Source organism: Salvelinus fontinalis, chromosome 32 (assembly GCF_029448725.1).
Source record: "Salvelinus fontinalis isolate EN_2023a chromosome 32, ASM2944872v1, whole genome shotgun sequence".
In the NCBI taxonomy this organism is placed as follows: Eukaryota; Metazoa; Chordata; class Actinopteri; order Salmoniformes; family Salmonidae; genus Salvelinus; species Salvelinus fontinalis.
This window is the reverse complement of record NC_074696.1, coordinates 42,639,412-42,657,037: the sequence shown is the minus strand read 5'-3', so window position 1 is coordinate 42,657,037 and position 17,626 is coordinate 42,639,412. Positions and strand designations below refer to the sequence as shown.

At 43.9% G+C, this 17,626-nt stretch overlaps 1 protein-coding gene across 5 annotated transcripts in view; it reads right to left on the bottom strand.

The window, feature by feature from the left end:
* Window positions 1-1,961: 1,961 nt before the first annotated feature.
* Window positions 1,962-17,626, bottom strand: part of LOC129831386 (sodium bicarbonate cotransporter 3-like) — a 65,098-nt gene continuing 49,433 nt past the window's right edge. For 4 of the 5 annotated variants that reach the window (XM_055894745.1, XM_055894743.1, XM_055894747.1 and 1 more), the window contains 16 exons: window positions 17,284-17,396; window positions 12,767-12,941; window positions 11,955-12,088; window positions 11,030-11,275; window positions 10,672-10,777; window positions 10,406-10,567; window positions 10,011-10,124; window positions 8,472-8,633; window positions 8,063-8,188; window positions 7,626-7,751; window positions 7,337-7,405; window positions 6,914-7,087; window positions 6,557-6,694; window positions 6,257-6,357; window positions 5,369-5,479; window positions 1,962-4,566 (listed from right to left, as the gene is read on the bottom strand). In XM_055894745.1, coding sequence (XP_055750720.1) covers window positions 4,482-4,566; window positions 5,369-5,479; window positions 6,257-6,357; window positions 6,557-6,694; window positions 6,914-7,087; window positions 7,337-7,405; window positions 7,626-7,751; window positions 8,063-8,188; window positions 8,472-8,633; window positions 10,011-10,124; window positions 10,406-10,567; window positions 10,672-10,777; window positions 11,030-11,275; window positions 11,955-12,088; window positions 12,767-12,941; window positions 17,284-17,396 — 2,142 coding nt within the window. In that variant the 3' untranslated portion in view covers window positions 1,962-4,481. The remainder of the gene's footprint in view (window positions 4,567-5,368; window positions 5,480-6,256; window positions 6,358-6,556; window positions 6,695-6,913; window positions 7,088-7,336; window positions 7,406-7,625; window positions 7,752-8,062; window positions 8,189-8,471; window positions 8,634-10,010; window positions 10,125-10,405; window positions 10,568-10,671; window positions 10,778-11,029; window positions 11,276-11,954; window positions 12,089-12,766; window positions 12,942-17,283; window positions 17,397-17,626) is intronic. The other variant, XM_055894746.1, reaches the window with a different exon arrangement.

Here is a 17,626-nt window from a genome sequence, read left to right as displayed (position 1 = left end):
ACCACCACCTGCGTTTGACCTTGGCTCTACCTCGGTTGTCATGGAATATATTTTGATTTGTTTAACACTTTTTTGGTTACTACATAATTCCATATGTGTTATTTCAAAGTTTTGATGTCTTCCCTTTGTCTAGTACAAATAAAGAAAAATCCTTGAATGAGTAGGTATATCCAAACTTTTGACTGGTACTGTATATAAATAAAATGTTACTCATTGTGTATATATTCCATGTTATTATTTTTTATATATTTTTCTCTGCATTGTTGGGAAGTAAGCATTTCACTGTTAGTCTACACCTGTAGTTTACGAAGCATGTGACAAAACGTTTTCCAATAGAAAATGAAAACAAGTTTGTTATTGGTCACTTTCCCTCCGTTTCAGTCCGTTTTCTTCCATTTGGTGCGTTATGAACAAAGCCCTGTAATTTGTTCTCTCACACTGATTCCCACTGTGCTACACTTCACAGTTCCGGGATCTGGGACGTGGAGGATCAGGAGAACGGGAAAGTTGCCGCTATGTACCCTCCTGTCCATCAACTCCCGACCTCACTTCACCACAATGTTCCAGAACAAAGTCTACAAAGTGGTGAAAATCCCCAAAGCTGCCAAATATGACCTTTTAATATAGGGATATAATTTTGATTAAACATGTTAAATTTCACCTTCAATCTCAACTTCTTTAGTCTGGTGTTTTTCTTTAATCTCTACGCTACAGAATAATGCCTTTATCTCTTGAACAGTTTAAAAAGCTCTAGCTGAATCCCAAATCATCCTGTGTCCCTCGCCCCTCCATTTGCGCATTCACACGCGCCTCCACCATATGCACAAGTGTCTCAAAACCGAGTGACTGAAAATTATGGGGGGTGTAGAAGCTAATTGGACCCTCCGATAGCCACTTTGACTGAATCTGCTACACTGGCTTCCAGTGGTGTAAAAATGCTTGAAAGTACTACTTAAGTAGTTTATTGGGGTATCTGTACTTTACTATTTATATTTTAGACAACTTTTACTTCACTACATTCCTAAAGAAAATTATGTACTTTTTACTCCCTTCATTTTCCCTGACACCCAAAAGTACTCGTTACATTTTTAAATGTTGAGCAGGACAATAAAATGTTCTAATTCACAGACTTATCAAAAGAACATCCCTACAGCCTCTGATCTGGTGGACTCACTAAACCTATGCTTTGTTTGTAAATTATGTCTGCGCATTGGAGGGTGCCCCTGGCTATCCATAAATAAATAAAAACAAGAAAATGATGCTGTCTTGATTTGCTTAATATTAGGAATTCAAAATGATTTATACTTTTACTTTTGATACTTAAGTATATTTTATCAATTACATTTACTTTGGATACTTAAGTATATTTAAAACCAAATACTTCAAGCAGTATTTTACTGGGTGACTTTCACTTTTACTTGAGTCATTTTCTATTAAGGTATCTTTACTTTTACACAAGTATGACAATTGGATACTTTTCCCACCACTGCGGCTTCAGAGCGAAGTGGTATCCCATAACGCACTGCATTATTTTTGAGTTTGCGCAATTTAACAAATGAATATCGGCTTGCCTAATTATGAGTCACCTGTATTTATTTGTGTCTGATTTCGAGACATGACACTTTACATCTGAAATACTTCCCACATTAAATGTTTAACTGTTACCAAGGTTTTTATCGTGTAAAACGACAGGGGGAATTATTTCATTTGAATTTCATGCTTGTTTTATTATTTAAATGTGGAACATGAATTGCATCATTCAAGTCAAGGGTGTGTCCTGGAGTTGATGGGTTTATTTGATCCCTTCGCCACTCTTGAAGTCACCCTGCGAGTTTCGTCTGCAACACGTGACAACGGAGAGCCCTCCGAGAGAGTTGGTAGGGGTTTGGGATTCACCGTAAGTATTGCACATACTGATGGTGTGCTTTGCACTTGGCTTAAATATGCAGAGAGGAACAATAGACATTTAATTTACTTTTAATTGCTTTCCATCAACACTTACAAAAAATAGTTTCCATCCTACATGTTCTTATCATATTCAACAACATATTACAGGAGAATGTTCTGTGCTTGACTGACAGCAGTAATGAGGTCAGTGTAATACATGGTCCTAAAGAATACCCTGTTTATGGTACAGATCAGAGCCATATATTATTTATGGTAAAGATCATATAATACAGATGGAATCCATTGCACTGCAATACCATTTGTGTTCTACAATGAATTGTACCTACTGCATACATATAGTATCACAAATACCAAAACAACATTTGTAATGACTTAAAATAGCCAACATTTTACCAGAATTGTGTTCAAACGAATTACAACAATGCACATTTAAATTTTTGTTAAAAAATAGGTGTTTGGCGAAATGCATTAGATTTCTGTAAATTTCATTAGTGATATTGAAGTTACAATAATTCTGTGCACATTCACTGATATTGCATGTCAAAAATTACAATTCATACCCATTCGTGAACAAACACTACATCTGTGACATACAAACACATACAGTACATTATTGACAAATTAGTATGATGAAGTGTGTACTAATGAGTTCATATTTGTCATGTAATACATCAGGTTGGTTGTCGGGTTGCCGAGGACGTGACTTTCACAAAAACATTCAGAGCACTACTACATTCATATTTCACTTCGGTTTCAACCGATATGAACAGCCTGTCGATATGCCGTCCTAGTTTGCTCGTCTCTCTTACGCATTTTGGGCAATGTGTGTGTGTACTACTTGAACATTAATACTATGTCTACAATTTGAATAAAAGACCAACAAAGAGCATTCACAAGGCATGTAAGCTCTTGTCTGTATAAATCAGCTACACAATAATAGTCAATAGAGGAGACACACAATGTGGATGGGGTTTGACAACCTCCCCCTAGACAGCTCAATAGAAGCATCACTCCAGACATTGTATCGTACTGAAAACTCGTATATTATTGCTAAAACAGGAGCATGTGTGCTAAGCAAATGAGAAATATATAATTGCATTTTACAGATCATTTTTGGAAATATTTTTCAGCATAAAAATGACATCTGCAATATTGAACCTACTGATACGGTGTACATTGTGACACACAAGTATCAAAACTTGTACAGCATAAATTGTACAATATTGTGAGAATACAATTTGACTGCACAGAATAACGTTGTTCATTGCTTTTAGAAGAAATCTAACGGCACATTACTTTTTTGTTCACTTTCCTGTTTACCAAAAATAATTGTCCCGAGAATAATAAATCCAACAATAATACACAAATAGGTTATAATAGTGAATTACCTATTAGACAAGCGATGAGTGTAAAAAAACTTCACACAAATCAGAAATCATGTTGATTTCAAAGTTGTAACTTTTTCTAGACATTTGAGCAACAGTTCTGTGGATCTTCAGATTCAATGGTTTTTAACTCAATTCGGGCCTGTGCACTAATTCCTACTGGCAAACAAATCTAAAGTGCTTATTGTAGTATTCATCCCATCACTTTCTTAACCTTAAAATTAGTATTTCAGAAAATGTTCCATAGAAACATACAACAGAAAGCACAGAAACAGCATAACAACATATACTTACAAACAAAGAAATATTCTCAGTTGAACAACTTCATCTGAGCAGCAATACCAATAGTGAGAATGCAACTTGCAGAGTATACAGTACAGATACAGTACAGGGGCAGTGAAAAGATGTCGCCACTACAACCGTTGTCAATGTTTCACAAGCAAGAAAGATTATGGGGGTAAAGGCGTCCGAATGTCTACATTCTTCGTTTGGTTTGCAACAGTTTAGATTTAGATTACCCGTGTTAAGTCACGATGGAACCAGTTTGCACTGACGAAAATCACAGAAATAACAACTTGAATCACCATGGCTTGACTGACATGTGTTTCTGGAGCTGGTTTGTGTTTAGTACATTTTTGGAAAGGAAATATATATTATTTAAAAAATGTAGACAAACCAGAATAGCTCACATATGACATGTGCCCCAGAAAACAGGATGCAAGTGTGAATCTCTTAATTGGTAATAAAATATCACTTAAAATGTACATGAGAAAATATACCTTATATAGTACAATTAAGTAAATTTACGCATACACAACAATTGAAGAAGATTCCGCATATGTGTGACGGTGGTAGGCCCCATCCTTTGGCATCTGTGGCAGTGGGTGGGAAATGATTGGTTGACACGGGGTTTCGGTAGGCAGTGTGAGTCTGGTTCATTCATGTCCCGGCAATGTGCTCGCCACTGCGGGGCAGTCAGTCCTCTGTGCACTGGGGGGCCTCAAGACCCCCATAGCTACACTGGACCACTGGAGGTCACTGGAGCTCAACTGTTGACCCAGCAGACCCACAAAAGGGGCTTCTTTTCCAGAGACCAGTCTGATTGCTCTGCTCAAGTCCTAGCTTGCTCACTGTACCAGGGTGGCCCTCTGTGGGGTTAGGTGGGGATGTAGGACAAGGTCTCCTCCATCACAAGGCAGTCTCTAAGGCTGAACTCTCTCCTCCTGCCTCGGTAGTGTCCATGTTGACTCTAACACAGGCTACTTTCTCCTGGCTGCCAGAGACAAGGGAGGGAAGCAGATGGGAAGAGAGACATCAATGGGCTGGTTGTGCTGTGCTGGGCCAGGATATCAATGTGTCAAGGATGAGCAGCAAATGTGTTTCTGATGTAAGTGCAATGCTGTCTGTGAAAGTGTCAGACGGCAATGCTCAAATTAAACTCAAAGCTCATACCATGCTCTAAGAATATACGGTTGTTAACACCCTAGACTTGAAGATGGCGGGTTCATGTGTTAAATTATGTTGTTCTTAACTATTATAATTGGGACGGAAGGATGAAACGTGGCAGCAGCCAGCTAGATCCTCAGGACATGTAAGAACCTCAGGGCAAAGCGTCTTCGACGCTTTGCTTTTATATATCGTAGGCAAATATATCCGTAGGCAAATACAATATTCATGAAAATAGAATGTATCCTTGTTTTATGGAAATATCCAAACACAATTCAGATCTCACAACATACAAGCGACTGAACATGATGCAAGTTATGACACAGCAAAAGCAAGATCTTAATACTCTCGTTACATACGAATGGATAGATTGTCCTTATCATACCTATTAATTCATGGGCTAGTCAAAGAATTTAGTCGATTATTTAGTTATATTAGATTCGTTACTGTACATAAGAGTAGTCACAGAATATAATACAATTATATGATCTACAAAGGGTAAGTTATCAATGTGATCTTGTCTTAATCAGATTTCAGTAGACCTGAGGTGTGCCTGGGAAAAAAGGCCCCTCCATTTTCAGGACAAAGAGGGGTGACAGCTAAAGACGAGTCGTGGTCGGCATAGCTACCTTTGGCTACGCTTCATAGACGGGCCGAAGTCGGCGCTCAACGCCACTGCTTTGCACGCCCCGCTTTTGGCCATTTCCTCAGAGATATTAACATTGCCGAGGTCACATGAGCTACATGCAGCGAGGGACAGGACAGAACAAGGGAGGGGAGACAGACATGCATGCATATGGATAAGGTAAACAAACAAAAGATTGAAGCAAACAAGGGCTACTTGGCACCAGTTCTCGGTCAAAAGCGTTTCTCTGTCATGGTATCTCGCACTGAAAATGTGTAACAATTGCTTTTGGAGGCAATTGTGACTATTGGAGGATGGTTGTCTGGGGTGAGTTCTCTATGTAATCAATGTGTCCATTAGTCATTAGTATTCACATGGTTTTAGAGCCTTTTTACCTTGCCATGATACGATGTTGCAGTATGTATCATCATAACAATCCCCCCCCCCAACACACAAACGCAACACGCAGGGAGTGTGTGTGTTCGATAAAAAGGCCTTATCTACAGGTATAGTAAATAGCCAAGTTACGATTTTGGCCATGCGCTCACTGACGTTACTGTATATTCCTGAATAGGGTTAAAACTCAGCACGTGGGCTGGATATATCAGACACCCACCCCTACCGCCTCTTCATCCACTGGGAGGGTATGAGCGATTATTCTGTACGATCTGTTCAAGATAAACACGTTACCGAACTAACATCGTCACGGTTCCCTTCACGTTGCAACACCGAGAATGTAGAGATGGAGATTTTTTTGTTGTTGTTTTATATCATAATAAAATGATATCGTCAAATCATACAAAGATAAAGCCAAAGAAAAGGGTGCCCTTCATTTATTGATCCAGTGTAATGTCGTGTATTGTACTCCTGTTGCGCGGTGGGCGCCACTCACCTCCCTGAGAACGTTTTGACTGGGATCTTGAGCAGGTTCCCACCGTCATAATGGACCTTCACAGCGTTCGCGCCCACCTGTTCTTCTATGAGCAATAAAGCCTGGGACCAAAGGGACAAGCGGAGAATTACAATCGAGTGTACCCATGAGAGTGCAGTCAAATTGACATCGTTTGAGCGGCTTTGTCCGATCTAGTTGGATTTCTGCGGGGGGAAAGTCATGTTAGCGTGCTAGACGGTGAATGTTGTCGGGGGGGGGGGGGGGGGGGAACAATGGCTTTAAAGTGCCACCGTCTGTTACCCGTTTCTCCCTCTCCTTCTTCTTCTTGTCATCCTCTTTCTTCTTCTTGCTCTCGGGCATCAAGTCGTCCAGATAGCTGAGCTCCCTCTTGGTAAAGAAAAAGTCGAGAAGCTTCCGAATGAAGACGAGGGCCAGCACCTTTAAGCAAAAACAGGATATTTTAAGAGGGAGAGAGGAAGCAAAAGAACTACACAGGCACATACACACGGTTTGAGATATTTTCAAGTTTACAAACACCCTTGTTGGTAAACAAGATATCACATTTTTCCAGTTTGTAATTGTGGAGAGTGATATTAACCATGGCGAGATAGAGTGATGGCAGTACTACTATAAAACCTTCCGCTCTATGGGTATTACCATCATGGGGAAAACGACAGCGGCCGCGGACGCCTTGATGACCCACAGCAGTATGAGGCAGGTGAGCTGCACCAGGGTGAAAACATGGACCTTCCACAGGGGAACGTAGCGCAGGTAGATCAGGTCAGGCTGGTGCTTGGCTGGCATACCAAACAACTTGATACGGTCAAAGAACTAAGAGAGAGGGAGAGAGATGTGAACATTGTCCTGAGCACCATTTCATCATCCGTTTCGCATTTTTTTGTCAGGAAACACATTTGAAATGAAAGAGTTCAACTGCAATGACATGTTTTCTTGATCAAAGGGAGTTTAATTACAAAAAGAGTAAGCTCATCATTACAGACAAAAGCATTGCATTGCTTTACTGTCTAAAGATCCAAATCTCTGATCATATCTTCAACTAATCATTGAATATAATCTCACCTGAATGCCTTTGAGTGAAGAGGCTCCCATGTAGAGGAAGACCCCGTACAGCACCGGCATAGGAATGAACTGGAGGTTGGGGGAGAAAGATTGGACATTACAGTATATAATAATAATAATCGTAATCATTTCAAGCGCCTTTTAAAAAATCATCCATGTCAACATTTCAACTGTAAGGTGAACACATAAGAGTCATTCTCATTGCATTATGGGTCCAGCGCCCATCGTCTTATATTAATAACCCATCTTATTTTTTATAACACTTTTCTGAAACCCAAAGAGGTGTCACCTTGAGTGCGGAGGTCATGAAGACGGAGCAGCCCATGAGGACAAATATCATGAAGCCGGTGACCCTCTGCTCTCTGATGCCCAGGAACTTGGGCTGTTCTCCTGGCGCCGAGCAGCCCGACTCCACCTTTTAGATTTGATTCGATCACATTAGACGAATGTCTAGTATACTCAAGAGAAATACATTCTTTTTCTAACAAAAACCCAACTCACAACTAATCACTTACAACAGAGGTGTCAAACTTAATACCTGGTGGGCCGAATGTCTGCTGGTTTTTGTAATTTCCTATCAATATGTTCAGTTAAGAGCTAGACAACCAGGTGAGAGCAGTCCCTAACTAATTGATGACCTTAATTGATCAATGCGGTACAAGGGAATTGCGTTTTACACCGCTGACCTAGAACGAATAAACAAAAGACAGCAGCAGGCTTGCCAACCTTGAGGCTGTTGACGTGGGAGATGGAGAGCACGGTGGCGGCTACGAACCAGGGCAGGCCCATGATGGAGCAAACCCCCAGCATTACCGCCACCACCAGCAGGTCCAGATGGTAGCCACAGCCTTTCTACATGACGGAGAAGAAGGGGGGGGGGGAAACCAGGGGGGAAAAGACGAGGATAAAAAGTGATTATAGTATACTGTAGTTGGGAGCACCGAATTGTACACAGTGAATACGCTTCATGAAAACACTAGCTACATTCAACACAGTGAATGATAATATAATGGACAGGACAAGGTGACAGAACAAAACGTCCTTGTAAGAAATGCGTCTGTTCCACCCCGACTTGACGGTGTGAATGGAGTCTGTAGACTACGGAAGTCGATGCCATAAACCAGCGCCGGCTCACCTTGAGCTTGTGCTCCTTGCGGTTGATGATGACGGCGGTGATCTGCTGGTCCATGAAGATGAGGATGGTGCAGAGCAGAGCGGGCAGCGCCGCCACCAGCAGGGTCCACCAGGGGTTGGTGCCCAGCGGGGAGATCAGCCAGCCGCGATGCTTGGAGGTAGGCTGTAGACCAGAGCATAGAGTTAGCTTTTAAACTATAATGCTCATAGCTGGAGGTCAGGCTATAGTGTTCGAGTTAAGTTTATTTGTCATATGCACAGGAACGCATGGTGTAAACAGTACAATGAAATGCTTGCAGGTTCCCCTCTCGACAATGCGACAACAATAAGAATAGAAAATAATTAAGTAATGCAAATGTATAAAAAGAGTAGAAGCTCAATAGAAGCTAAAATAAAATAGATATTTAGCAGAGGTATAAATACAAGGAAGGCACATTACAATATTTACACGTGTGCCGGGAGAGATATGAAGTGTGTTGTGCAATATTAAACAGAAGTCCAATAGCAGCAGTGGTGTGTGTGTGTGTGTGTGTGTGTGTGTGTGTGTGTGTGTGTGTGTGTGTGTGTGTGTGTGTGTGTGTGTGTGTGTACCTGCATATGTGTGGGCTTGTGTGAGTGAGTGACTGAGTGGCTGAGTGACTGAGTGGCTGAGTGACTGAGTGGCTGAGTGACTGACTGACTGAGTGAGTGAGTGACTGAGTGAGTGACTGAGTGAGTGACTGAGTGAGTGACTGAGTGAGTGACTGAGTGAGTGACTGAGTGAGTGACTGACTTAGTGACTGACTTAGTGACTGACTTAGTGACTGACTTAGTGACTGACTTAGTGACTGACTTAGTGACTGACTTAGTGACTGACTTAGTGACTGACTTAGTGACTGAGTGAGTGACTGACTTAGTGACTGAGTGAGTGACTGACAGTGACTGACAGTGACTGACTTAGTGACTGAGTGACTGACTGAGTGAGTGCAGGTGTGCTAAGGTACGGAGAGTCAGTGTAAATGGTCAGTTCCAGTTCAAGTGTTTGGTTTGTGGGTAAAAACTGTCTCTGAGCCTCGTGGTCCAAGACCCGATGCTCTGATACCGTCTGCCAGACGGTAGGGGAGTGAACAGTCCGTGGCTGGGTTGTGTGTGGTCCTTCATGATGTTTTTCACTGTACATTACATTGTCCTGTGTACACTTTACTGTATCCTGTGTGACTTTGATTGATTTTAGCTATAATGCTAAGGCTAGTAGCTAGCTATCGCATTACACTATTACACCTGCCGTGGTGCTTGGAGGTGGATCTGCAACAGGACAGAGAGTTAGCTTCGACGCTAAGGCTAAAAGAAAGCCATCCCGTTGCGCTCGACAGATCTGAATAGGTCAGTGTCCACATTAGTTTACTGGTATCACTACTGCCTCTAGTATCAGCCCAGGATATATATATATATCATTGCTGTCATCAGTATCACATGACATGTTGATATGATCAGTATGCCATATGGCAGTACGCCGTCTTTTGAATGCCTACACAGAGATACAGTATCAAAAGAGTCCTACCTCAAAGCGGTCGGGTACGTTGAGTTTAGGAGAGGGGATGCCCATCAGATAGTCCACCAGCACCATGATCATAATGGTCAGAAACACGGCAAAGTCACTGATGGTGGAGCGTACCTGCATAATAATGACATTTTGCATAAACGTGGTAACGTGTAAACAACAAATCCATTGTAATTCCCTCAGTGGGAACACCCACGCACAGTAGCTAATGGTAACAGCAAAGCGTGAGACATATTGTGTGGGAAGAATGTGACGACCTTGAAATTAAACTGTGAATGTTGTTGCAGCACAATACCCTTTTAGAGGAACATGGACACACGCACACGCACACGCACACGCACACGCACACACACACACACACACACACACACCCTGATCGCAAGTGAATAACACACCATTGTAGGGAAGTATCGCTCGGTCTTGATCTCCTTGAGGAAGGAGGAGAGGAAGAAGGTGGTGAAGAAGAGGATGATGGACCAGAAGAGGACATCTGGGATGTAGGGGCCGTGGTGACCACAGGCAGGACCAGCAAACTCTCCATGGAGCAGGTTACACATCTGGCAAAGAGAGTAAAAGGGTCAGAGAAATACACAGGCTCAACAGATGTTTTTGCAGTGTGTGTGTTCCTTGTGTGTGTGTGTGTGTGTGTCCTTTGACTGACCGATACGTTGAGACTCTTCCAGGAGATAGTGTCTGGTGTGTGTCCTGTCTGGTTCCACGTCTGCAAGATCTCAGTGGAGGCGTTGGCCGGTGGAGAACACTGACACCTGAGTCAAGAGAAGAAATCTTACACACTCCATGCCTTACACTCCCCACACAACCATCATTTCCCCTTTTCCATCTTTGGGCTCGAGTCAGTGGTAATATCATCTGAAACACTGCAATCCAAATAGAAAAGGTACATTTCCTGAATAAAATGTGTGTTTGGTCAGCAATGTTTTTTTAAGGCAGCGAAAAAATGGCAGCTCCCACTTCCCGCGGCTTTTGCCCTCCGCCGAGGCTCTCTGACCCAGACTCACGAGTAGAGGGTGAGGTTGTCCAGCTCGTTGTGCATGTTGACTGGGTAGTGTTCCCCCAGGTGGAAGAGCTTCTCCAGGGCCTCGTAGATGAAGATGATGCAGATGAGAGCGGCGAAGGCCTCCTCTGTGAAGCGGGTGATGTAACAGACCAGGGAGCTAGCGTCCGTGGCAACCAGGACCAGGCAGAGGAAGGCCGTCCACAGGCCGATGCTGGTCCTCAGAGACAGGTAGGACAGGCCGTAGTCCCTGGGTAGGAGAGGAGAGGAGTTCGAGACTCAATAGTGGGGCTGTCAAATCACTAAACAATGCAATCGAGTTGACTCGCGGGATTCTCTGCGATTAATCGCAAATTACGAATTTGCTCAAAGTGAGCTGTAATTTAAGATTTTACATACAAGAAAACATAACAAGAATATTGATGTCTTGATTTTATCTAAAGCAACGGTTAGAAAAATTTGGTAAATTAAGAAAGCACACTTTATTTAACCTCAATATCAACTTTACAAGGCATTGTACTCGATTAGGGGCTGTATATATAATGTATTTTGGATGTTTTCAGTGTAATTTCACATTCATAGGTACTGCAAGCAGTGAGCTCAAAGCATATAAACGTTATGACAGTTGTAGGGGAGGAGCAATCACTCGGACCATGCCTTATGAAATGATTGAATGACCTTGAGCCTGTCCCGACTTCTTTCATAACTAGTTATGGCCCCGAGTTTTTCCTGACCATGTGATTTGACCAAGAAAAACTCCAGGCACTTGATTTACTGTGCATGTATAAAGTACATAAAACTCAGAAAGTTACTGATCAGAAACAAATTAGAAATCCCCAAATGGCAGGTGAGCTTGTACTTGCAGGTTGTTACCACCAGAGGGCCACAGTGCAAATGACAGTGAAACTAGGATATGGTTGCACACTCACTTGCAAAACTTGAAGAGGATCTTCTCGAAAACTAGGACAGGCCCCGTACTGCCTAGTATAGTGAGGGGCTGCCCCGCAAACAGAGAGAAGGCCACTCCTGTGAGGGATGCCCCAAACAGAGACTCTATGGCACTCTGTAGCAAAAGAAGAGAGGGAGGGGAAGAAGCAGTGAGAACGGGAGGAAGTGGTAAATACATAAGAGGAAACCAGAGAGAGGGAGAGACTAAGGGGAATAAGGCAAAGCGGACAGAACACCCCACATAACATAGCACATCAGTTTAAAGTGACATTCCAGATCAGGCTGCCTAGCATCAGACAGTGTAGATAAACTGCTTTACTTCATCCACCCCGTCGGCCTGTCTGTACTTATATCCCTCCGCCACTGGCCTTCTAATGAGTTTACTCAGACGCATCACACACCCCGGCACGCTGACGCTAGCTACGCCAACAGTCTCCCTCTGGAGTTACTGTAGGATTTGTGTGTGTAACTCATTGTCAGGATCAAAGCATGGAGACAGTATTCTGAGTAGCTCGCAGTGAGGAAGAGGGACACTGTCTAACCACATCCGATGTGCTTATAGTGATATGAATCCTATATGCTTTTAGTGATATTTGTATATAGTATTAAGCAAATAGGGTAAGACCTTTTGGTAAGACCTTTTGTTAAACGTATACATAATTAGTGCAAGGCTTACATCGACTTGTTGAACTCTAAGTGACTTGCATACATTAAGGGATACTGCACAGATAGAAGAGAGACTGCTGTAATCGGAGTGGCATTCATTGACACTCGTGGACAAGGACCCACTCACTATGTTTCCCTTAGTGGCCTCGCCCAGCAGCCCTCCGAAGGTGATGACAGGGGACATGCAGGCGCAGTAGAGGAACAGGACGGAGGCCAGACACTGCAGGTTCAACGAGTCCCGGATGTCGCTCCAGTAGAACGGGGCCTTCCGCTTTATATCCATCACCAGGCCTCCAAAGATCCTAGAGGAAGGGCAAAACCACAACGCTTTACAGCAGGCTAACTAAAGTATCCCAGATTACATCCTTAGACATCTGGATTAGGTTTTTTGGACCATACAGGGGACCGTACAAGCCACTGGGCACACACCTGTCGAGTCAACGTTTTCCTCGCCATTTCAATGAAATGACATTAAACCAACGTGGAATAGACGTTATTGACATCTGTGCCCAGTGGGAACGCATTATTGGACTCCGAGATAACTCTTTTGGATCTATAGGGCTCCCAGAGATTTGTTAGGACCCACAGATAACTTTTTCAGAACATCAGTGTTGTACGGTACACCATAACCTAGGTACTTTCTGATACTGTAACATGAGAAACGGTTCACTGACTGAGATGATCAAGCCTGTCTAGTAACATGACGACTGGGCCAGCAGCCCAACTTTTCAGCGCCTTTGGCGTTCCAGTTCGACAATTATACTGACCAAAAATATAAACGCATCATGCCACAATTTCTAAGATATTACTGAGTTACAGTTCAATAAAGGAAATCAGTCAATTTAAATAATTTCATTAGGCCCTAATCTATAGATTTCACATGACTGGGAATGCAGATATGCATCTGTTGGTCACAGACACCTTAAAGAAAACGTGCCTCACAATGGGCCTCAGGATCTCGTTACGGTATATCTGTGCATTCAAATTACCATCAATAAAATGCAATTGTGTTCATTGACCATAGCTTATGCCTGCCCATACCATGGAACATTTCCGGTATCTTTTGTTTCAGCTCAGTACACTGAACAAAAATATTAACGCAACATGTAAAGTGTTGGTCTCATGTTTCATGAGCTGAAATAATTGATAGAAGAAATTTTCCAAACGTACAAAAAGCTTGTATCTCTCAAATTGTGTCCACAAAGTTGTTTAAATCCCTGTAAGTGAGAATTTCTCCTTTTCCAAGATAAATATATAAAATGAAATTGTATTAGTCACACAGATGTTATTGCGGGTGTAGCGAAATGCTTGTGTTCCTAGCTCCAACAGTGCAGTAGTATCTAACAATTTACAACAATACACACAAATCCAAAAGTAAAATAATGGAAGTAATATTTAAAGTAAGTATGGAAGTAATATATATATATAGTAAGAAATATATAAATATTAGATTGAGCAATGTCGGAGTGGCATTGACTAAAATACAGTAGAATAGAATACAGTATATACATATGAGATGAGTAAAGCAGTATGCAAACATTATTTAAACATTGTTAAAGTGACTAGTGTTCCATTATTAAAGTGGTCAGTGATTCCAAGTCTATGTATATAGGTCAGCAGCCTCCAAGGTGCAGGGTTGCGTAACCAGGTAGAAGCTGGCTAATGATGGCTATTTAACAAGGTCTGATGGCCTTGAGATAGAAGCTGTTTTTCAGTCTCTCGGGGGCTGGACGGCTCTGGCTGGTCCTGGCTGGACGGCTCTGGCTGGTCCTGGCTGGACGGCTCTGGCTGGTCCTGGCTGGACGGCTCTGGCTGGTCCTGGCTGGACGGCTCTGGCTGGTCCTGGCTGGACGGCTTTGAAGGCTCAGTACAGACGGACAGCTCTGACGGCTCGGGACAGACGGACAGCGCTGGGCAGGCAGGCAGCTCAGACAGCGCTGGGCAGGCAGCCAGCTCAGACAGCGCTGGGCAGGCAGCCAGCTCAGACACTGGCTGCGCTGGAGAGGAGGAAGGCTCTGACAGCGCTGGACAGGTGGGAGCAGCTGGAGAGAGAACCCAGAGAGACAGCCTGGTGCGGGGGGCAGCCACCGGAGGACTGGTACGTGGAGGTGGCACCGGGTATACCGGACCGTGAAGGAGGACACGCGCTCTTGAGCACCGAGCCTCCCCAACCCTACCAGGTTGAATGGTCCCCGTAGCCCTGCCAGTGCGGCGAGGTGGAATAGCCCGCACTGGGCTATGCTGGCAAACCGGCGACACCATTCGTAAGGCTGGTGCCATGTATGCCGGCCCGAGGAGACGCACTGGAGGCCAGATGCGTTGGGCCGGCTTCATGACATCCGGCTCGATGCCCAACCTAGCCCTACCAGTGCGGCGAGGTGGAATAGCCCGCACTGGGCTAAGCACACGTACTGGGGACACCGTGCGTTTTACCCCATAACACGGTGTCTGACCAGTACGACGCCCTCTCACTCCACGGTAAGCACGGGGAGTTGGCTCAGGTATCCTACCCGGCTTTGCCACACTCCGCGTGTGCCTCCCCCCCCCCAATACATTTTTGGGTCTGACTCCCGGGCTTCCGTGCTAGCCGCGTACCTTCATAACCCCGGTTCCTCTCTCCGGCTGCCTCCGCTCTCCTCGCTGCCTCCAGCTGTTCCCATGGGAGGCGATCCTTTCCAGCCAGGATCTCCTCCCATGTGTAACAACCCTTGCCGTCCAAGACGTCTTCCCATGTCCATTCCTGTGTCTGTCTCTGCTGCTGTCGCTGCCCGTTTACACTCCGCTTGGTCCTAGATTGGTGGGTGGTTCTGTAACGGTTTCTCTCCTCCTCTTCGTCTGAAGAGGAGGAGTAGGGATCAGACCAAAATGCAGCGGGTTGTGAATACATAATGAATTTATTCAAAGACGAAGACGAACACGAAAAACACTTGGAAAATTACAAAACAACAAAACGACGTAGACTGACCTAAAACATGAGAACTTACAAATACACGAAGAACGCACGAAACAGGTACAGACTACAAACCAAAGCTACAGTCCCGTGTGGTACGAACATACATACAGACACGGAAGACACAACCACCCACCAAAACCACGTGAATCACCGGCTGCCTAAGTATGGTTCTCAATCAGGGACAACGATTGACAGCTGTCTCTGATTGAGAATCATCCCCGGCCGAACACAAACATCCCAACATAGAACAAACACATCGACAACCCACCCCAACTCACGCCCTGACCAACTAAAATAATACAAGGGAAAGGAAAAACAGGTCAGGAACGTGACACTAATGTCCACACATCAGCTACAACGAGTCAGCCTACCATTACTTCTGTGCTAGAATTTAGAACTTCCTTCACACAAAGTACGACAAAAACTCAAAAGATGCCCATAGGTTATTCTGTGACTTTGGCTAATCCACTTTTTTTTTTGCCTTGGTATCGAGTATTGATATTGAGTATTATGATACTAAACCTGGTATCGAAGTCAAAATTCTGGTATCGTGACAACACTACCATCAATAGGGTCTGCCAGAAAAAAATGTGGAGCCCCCAAATGTGGTACACATTTATAGACACTTCCTACAAGAATTAATTGACATTTTAGAGATCTTTGGTTAATGGTAATTTCCTAACTGTGATGCTTAGAGCTAGGTTCCTTGCTGAGGGGAACCCTGTTAGTTTCCCACCGAGGTTGGACACACTCCTGCTCTCTGACCCAGACACCACTCAACCCATTCACACCCAGGTTCCTACCTCACACACAAACTCCGCTAACTTACACAAACACACTCAACCTACCAGTCTCAGGTCTAAGTCACCACACCTTTGTGTGTTCAGAGACTGCATAACACCCCGTAAACACTATCCCTTATCCCTACCTTAGTCCCTCTCTCTCTCTCTCTCTCTCCCTTATCCCTTATCCCTTATCCTCCCCCCCTCTACCTCTCTCTCAGTCGTTCTCTGCCGGCATGCTGCTTTTTATAGCAGCACGCCGAGAGTGGATCTGGGGAGGGGTAAATAATGCAGTGCCCAGTCTGCGAGGTGTGTGTGTCCGGGGGGGTGTGAGGTCACAAATAATCACACTCTACCAGCAGGGCAGCCACGCGATCTCAGAGGCTTTCACCCGCAGACCCTGAGTATTTACTTATGTCAGCATCGTAATTGTAACGTGTGCAGTGCATTGGTAATGTCACAGTATGTGGGCATGGTATGTTATTCATTTTTGTCTTCATAAACAGTCTCAATAATGGATTACCTTATACGTGTTTAATGAATTTCATCAAGAATAAAAAGCATCAAAACAGTAAAAAAAAAAAAAGAATTTTACAACCTATTGCCTATGTCATACCATAGTATTTAAAACAAAGTCTTAGGCAGTGTCTCAAATGATACCCTATTCCACATGTATGGTAGTCCACTACTGTTGATCACAGCTCTTTCTAAGAAATAGGGTGTCATTTGAGATTTACCCTTATCAACTCTTCTCTATGGGGCAATTTCCCCCAGACACAGATTAAGCCTAGTCCTGGAATAAAAAGCAAGCTCAGTAGGGAATCTCCATTGAAAATGCTTTTAGGTCCAGAATGAAGCTTAATCTGTGTCCCTGGAAACCTCCCCTATGAATTCGTACGCATAGCTCACCGTCCGGTTCTCTGCAGCTCGGGCCCAGCTCCGTGGCCTTCGTCCTCCTCCTTCAACATCTCCCCAGAGGGTGAGGGCGACCCGTTGGGCTGGGAGGGAATCTTCCTCTTCAACTACAAGTGAGAGAGACATTATAGGTTTGGCTCAGATGGTAGAGCATGGAGTTGGCCACGCCAGGGTCGTGGGTTTGATTCCCGCTGGGGCCATCCATACGGAAAATACATGCACGCATGACTAAGTTATTACAGGGCTGTTATATCCTCTACTGCCACCAGGAGGCACAGTCATACACATCATGGAAACATCATCGAAAACGAACATGCAAGCCAGTGTTCTTCAATCC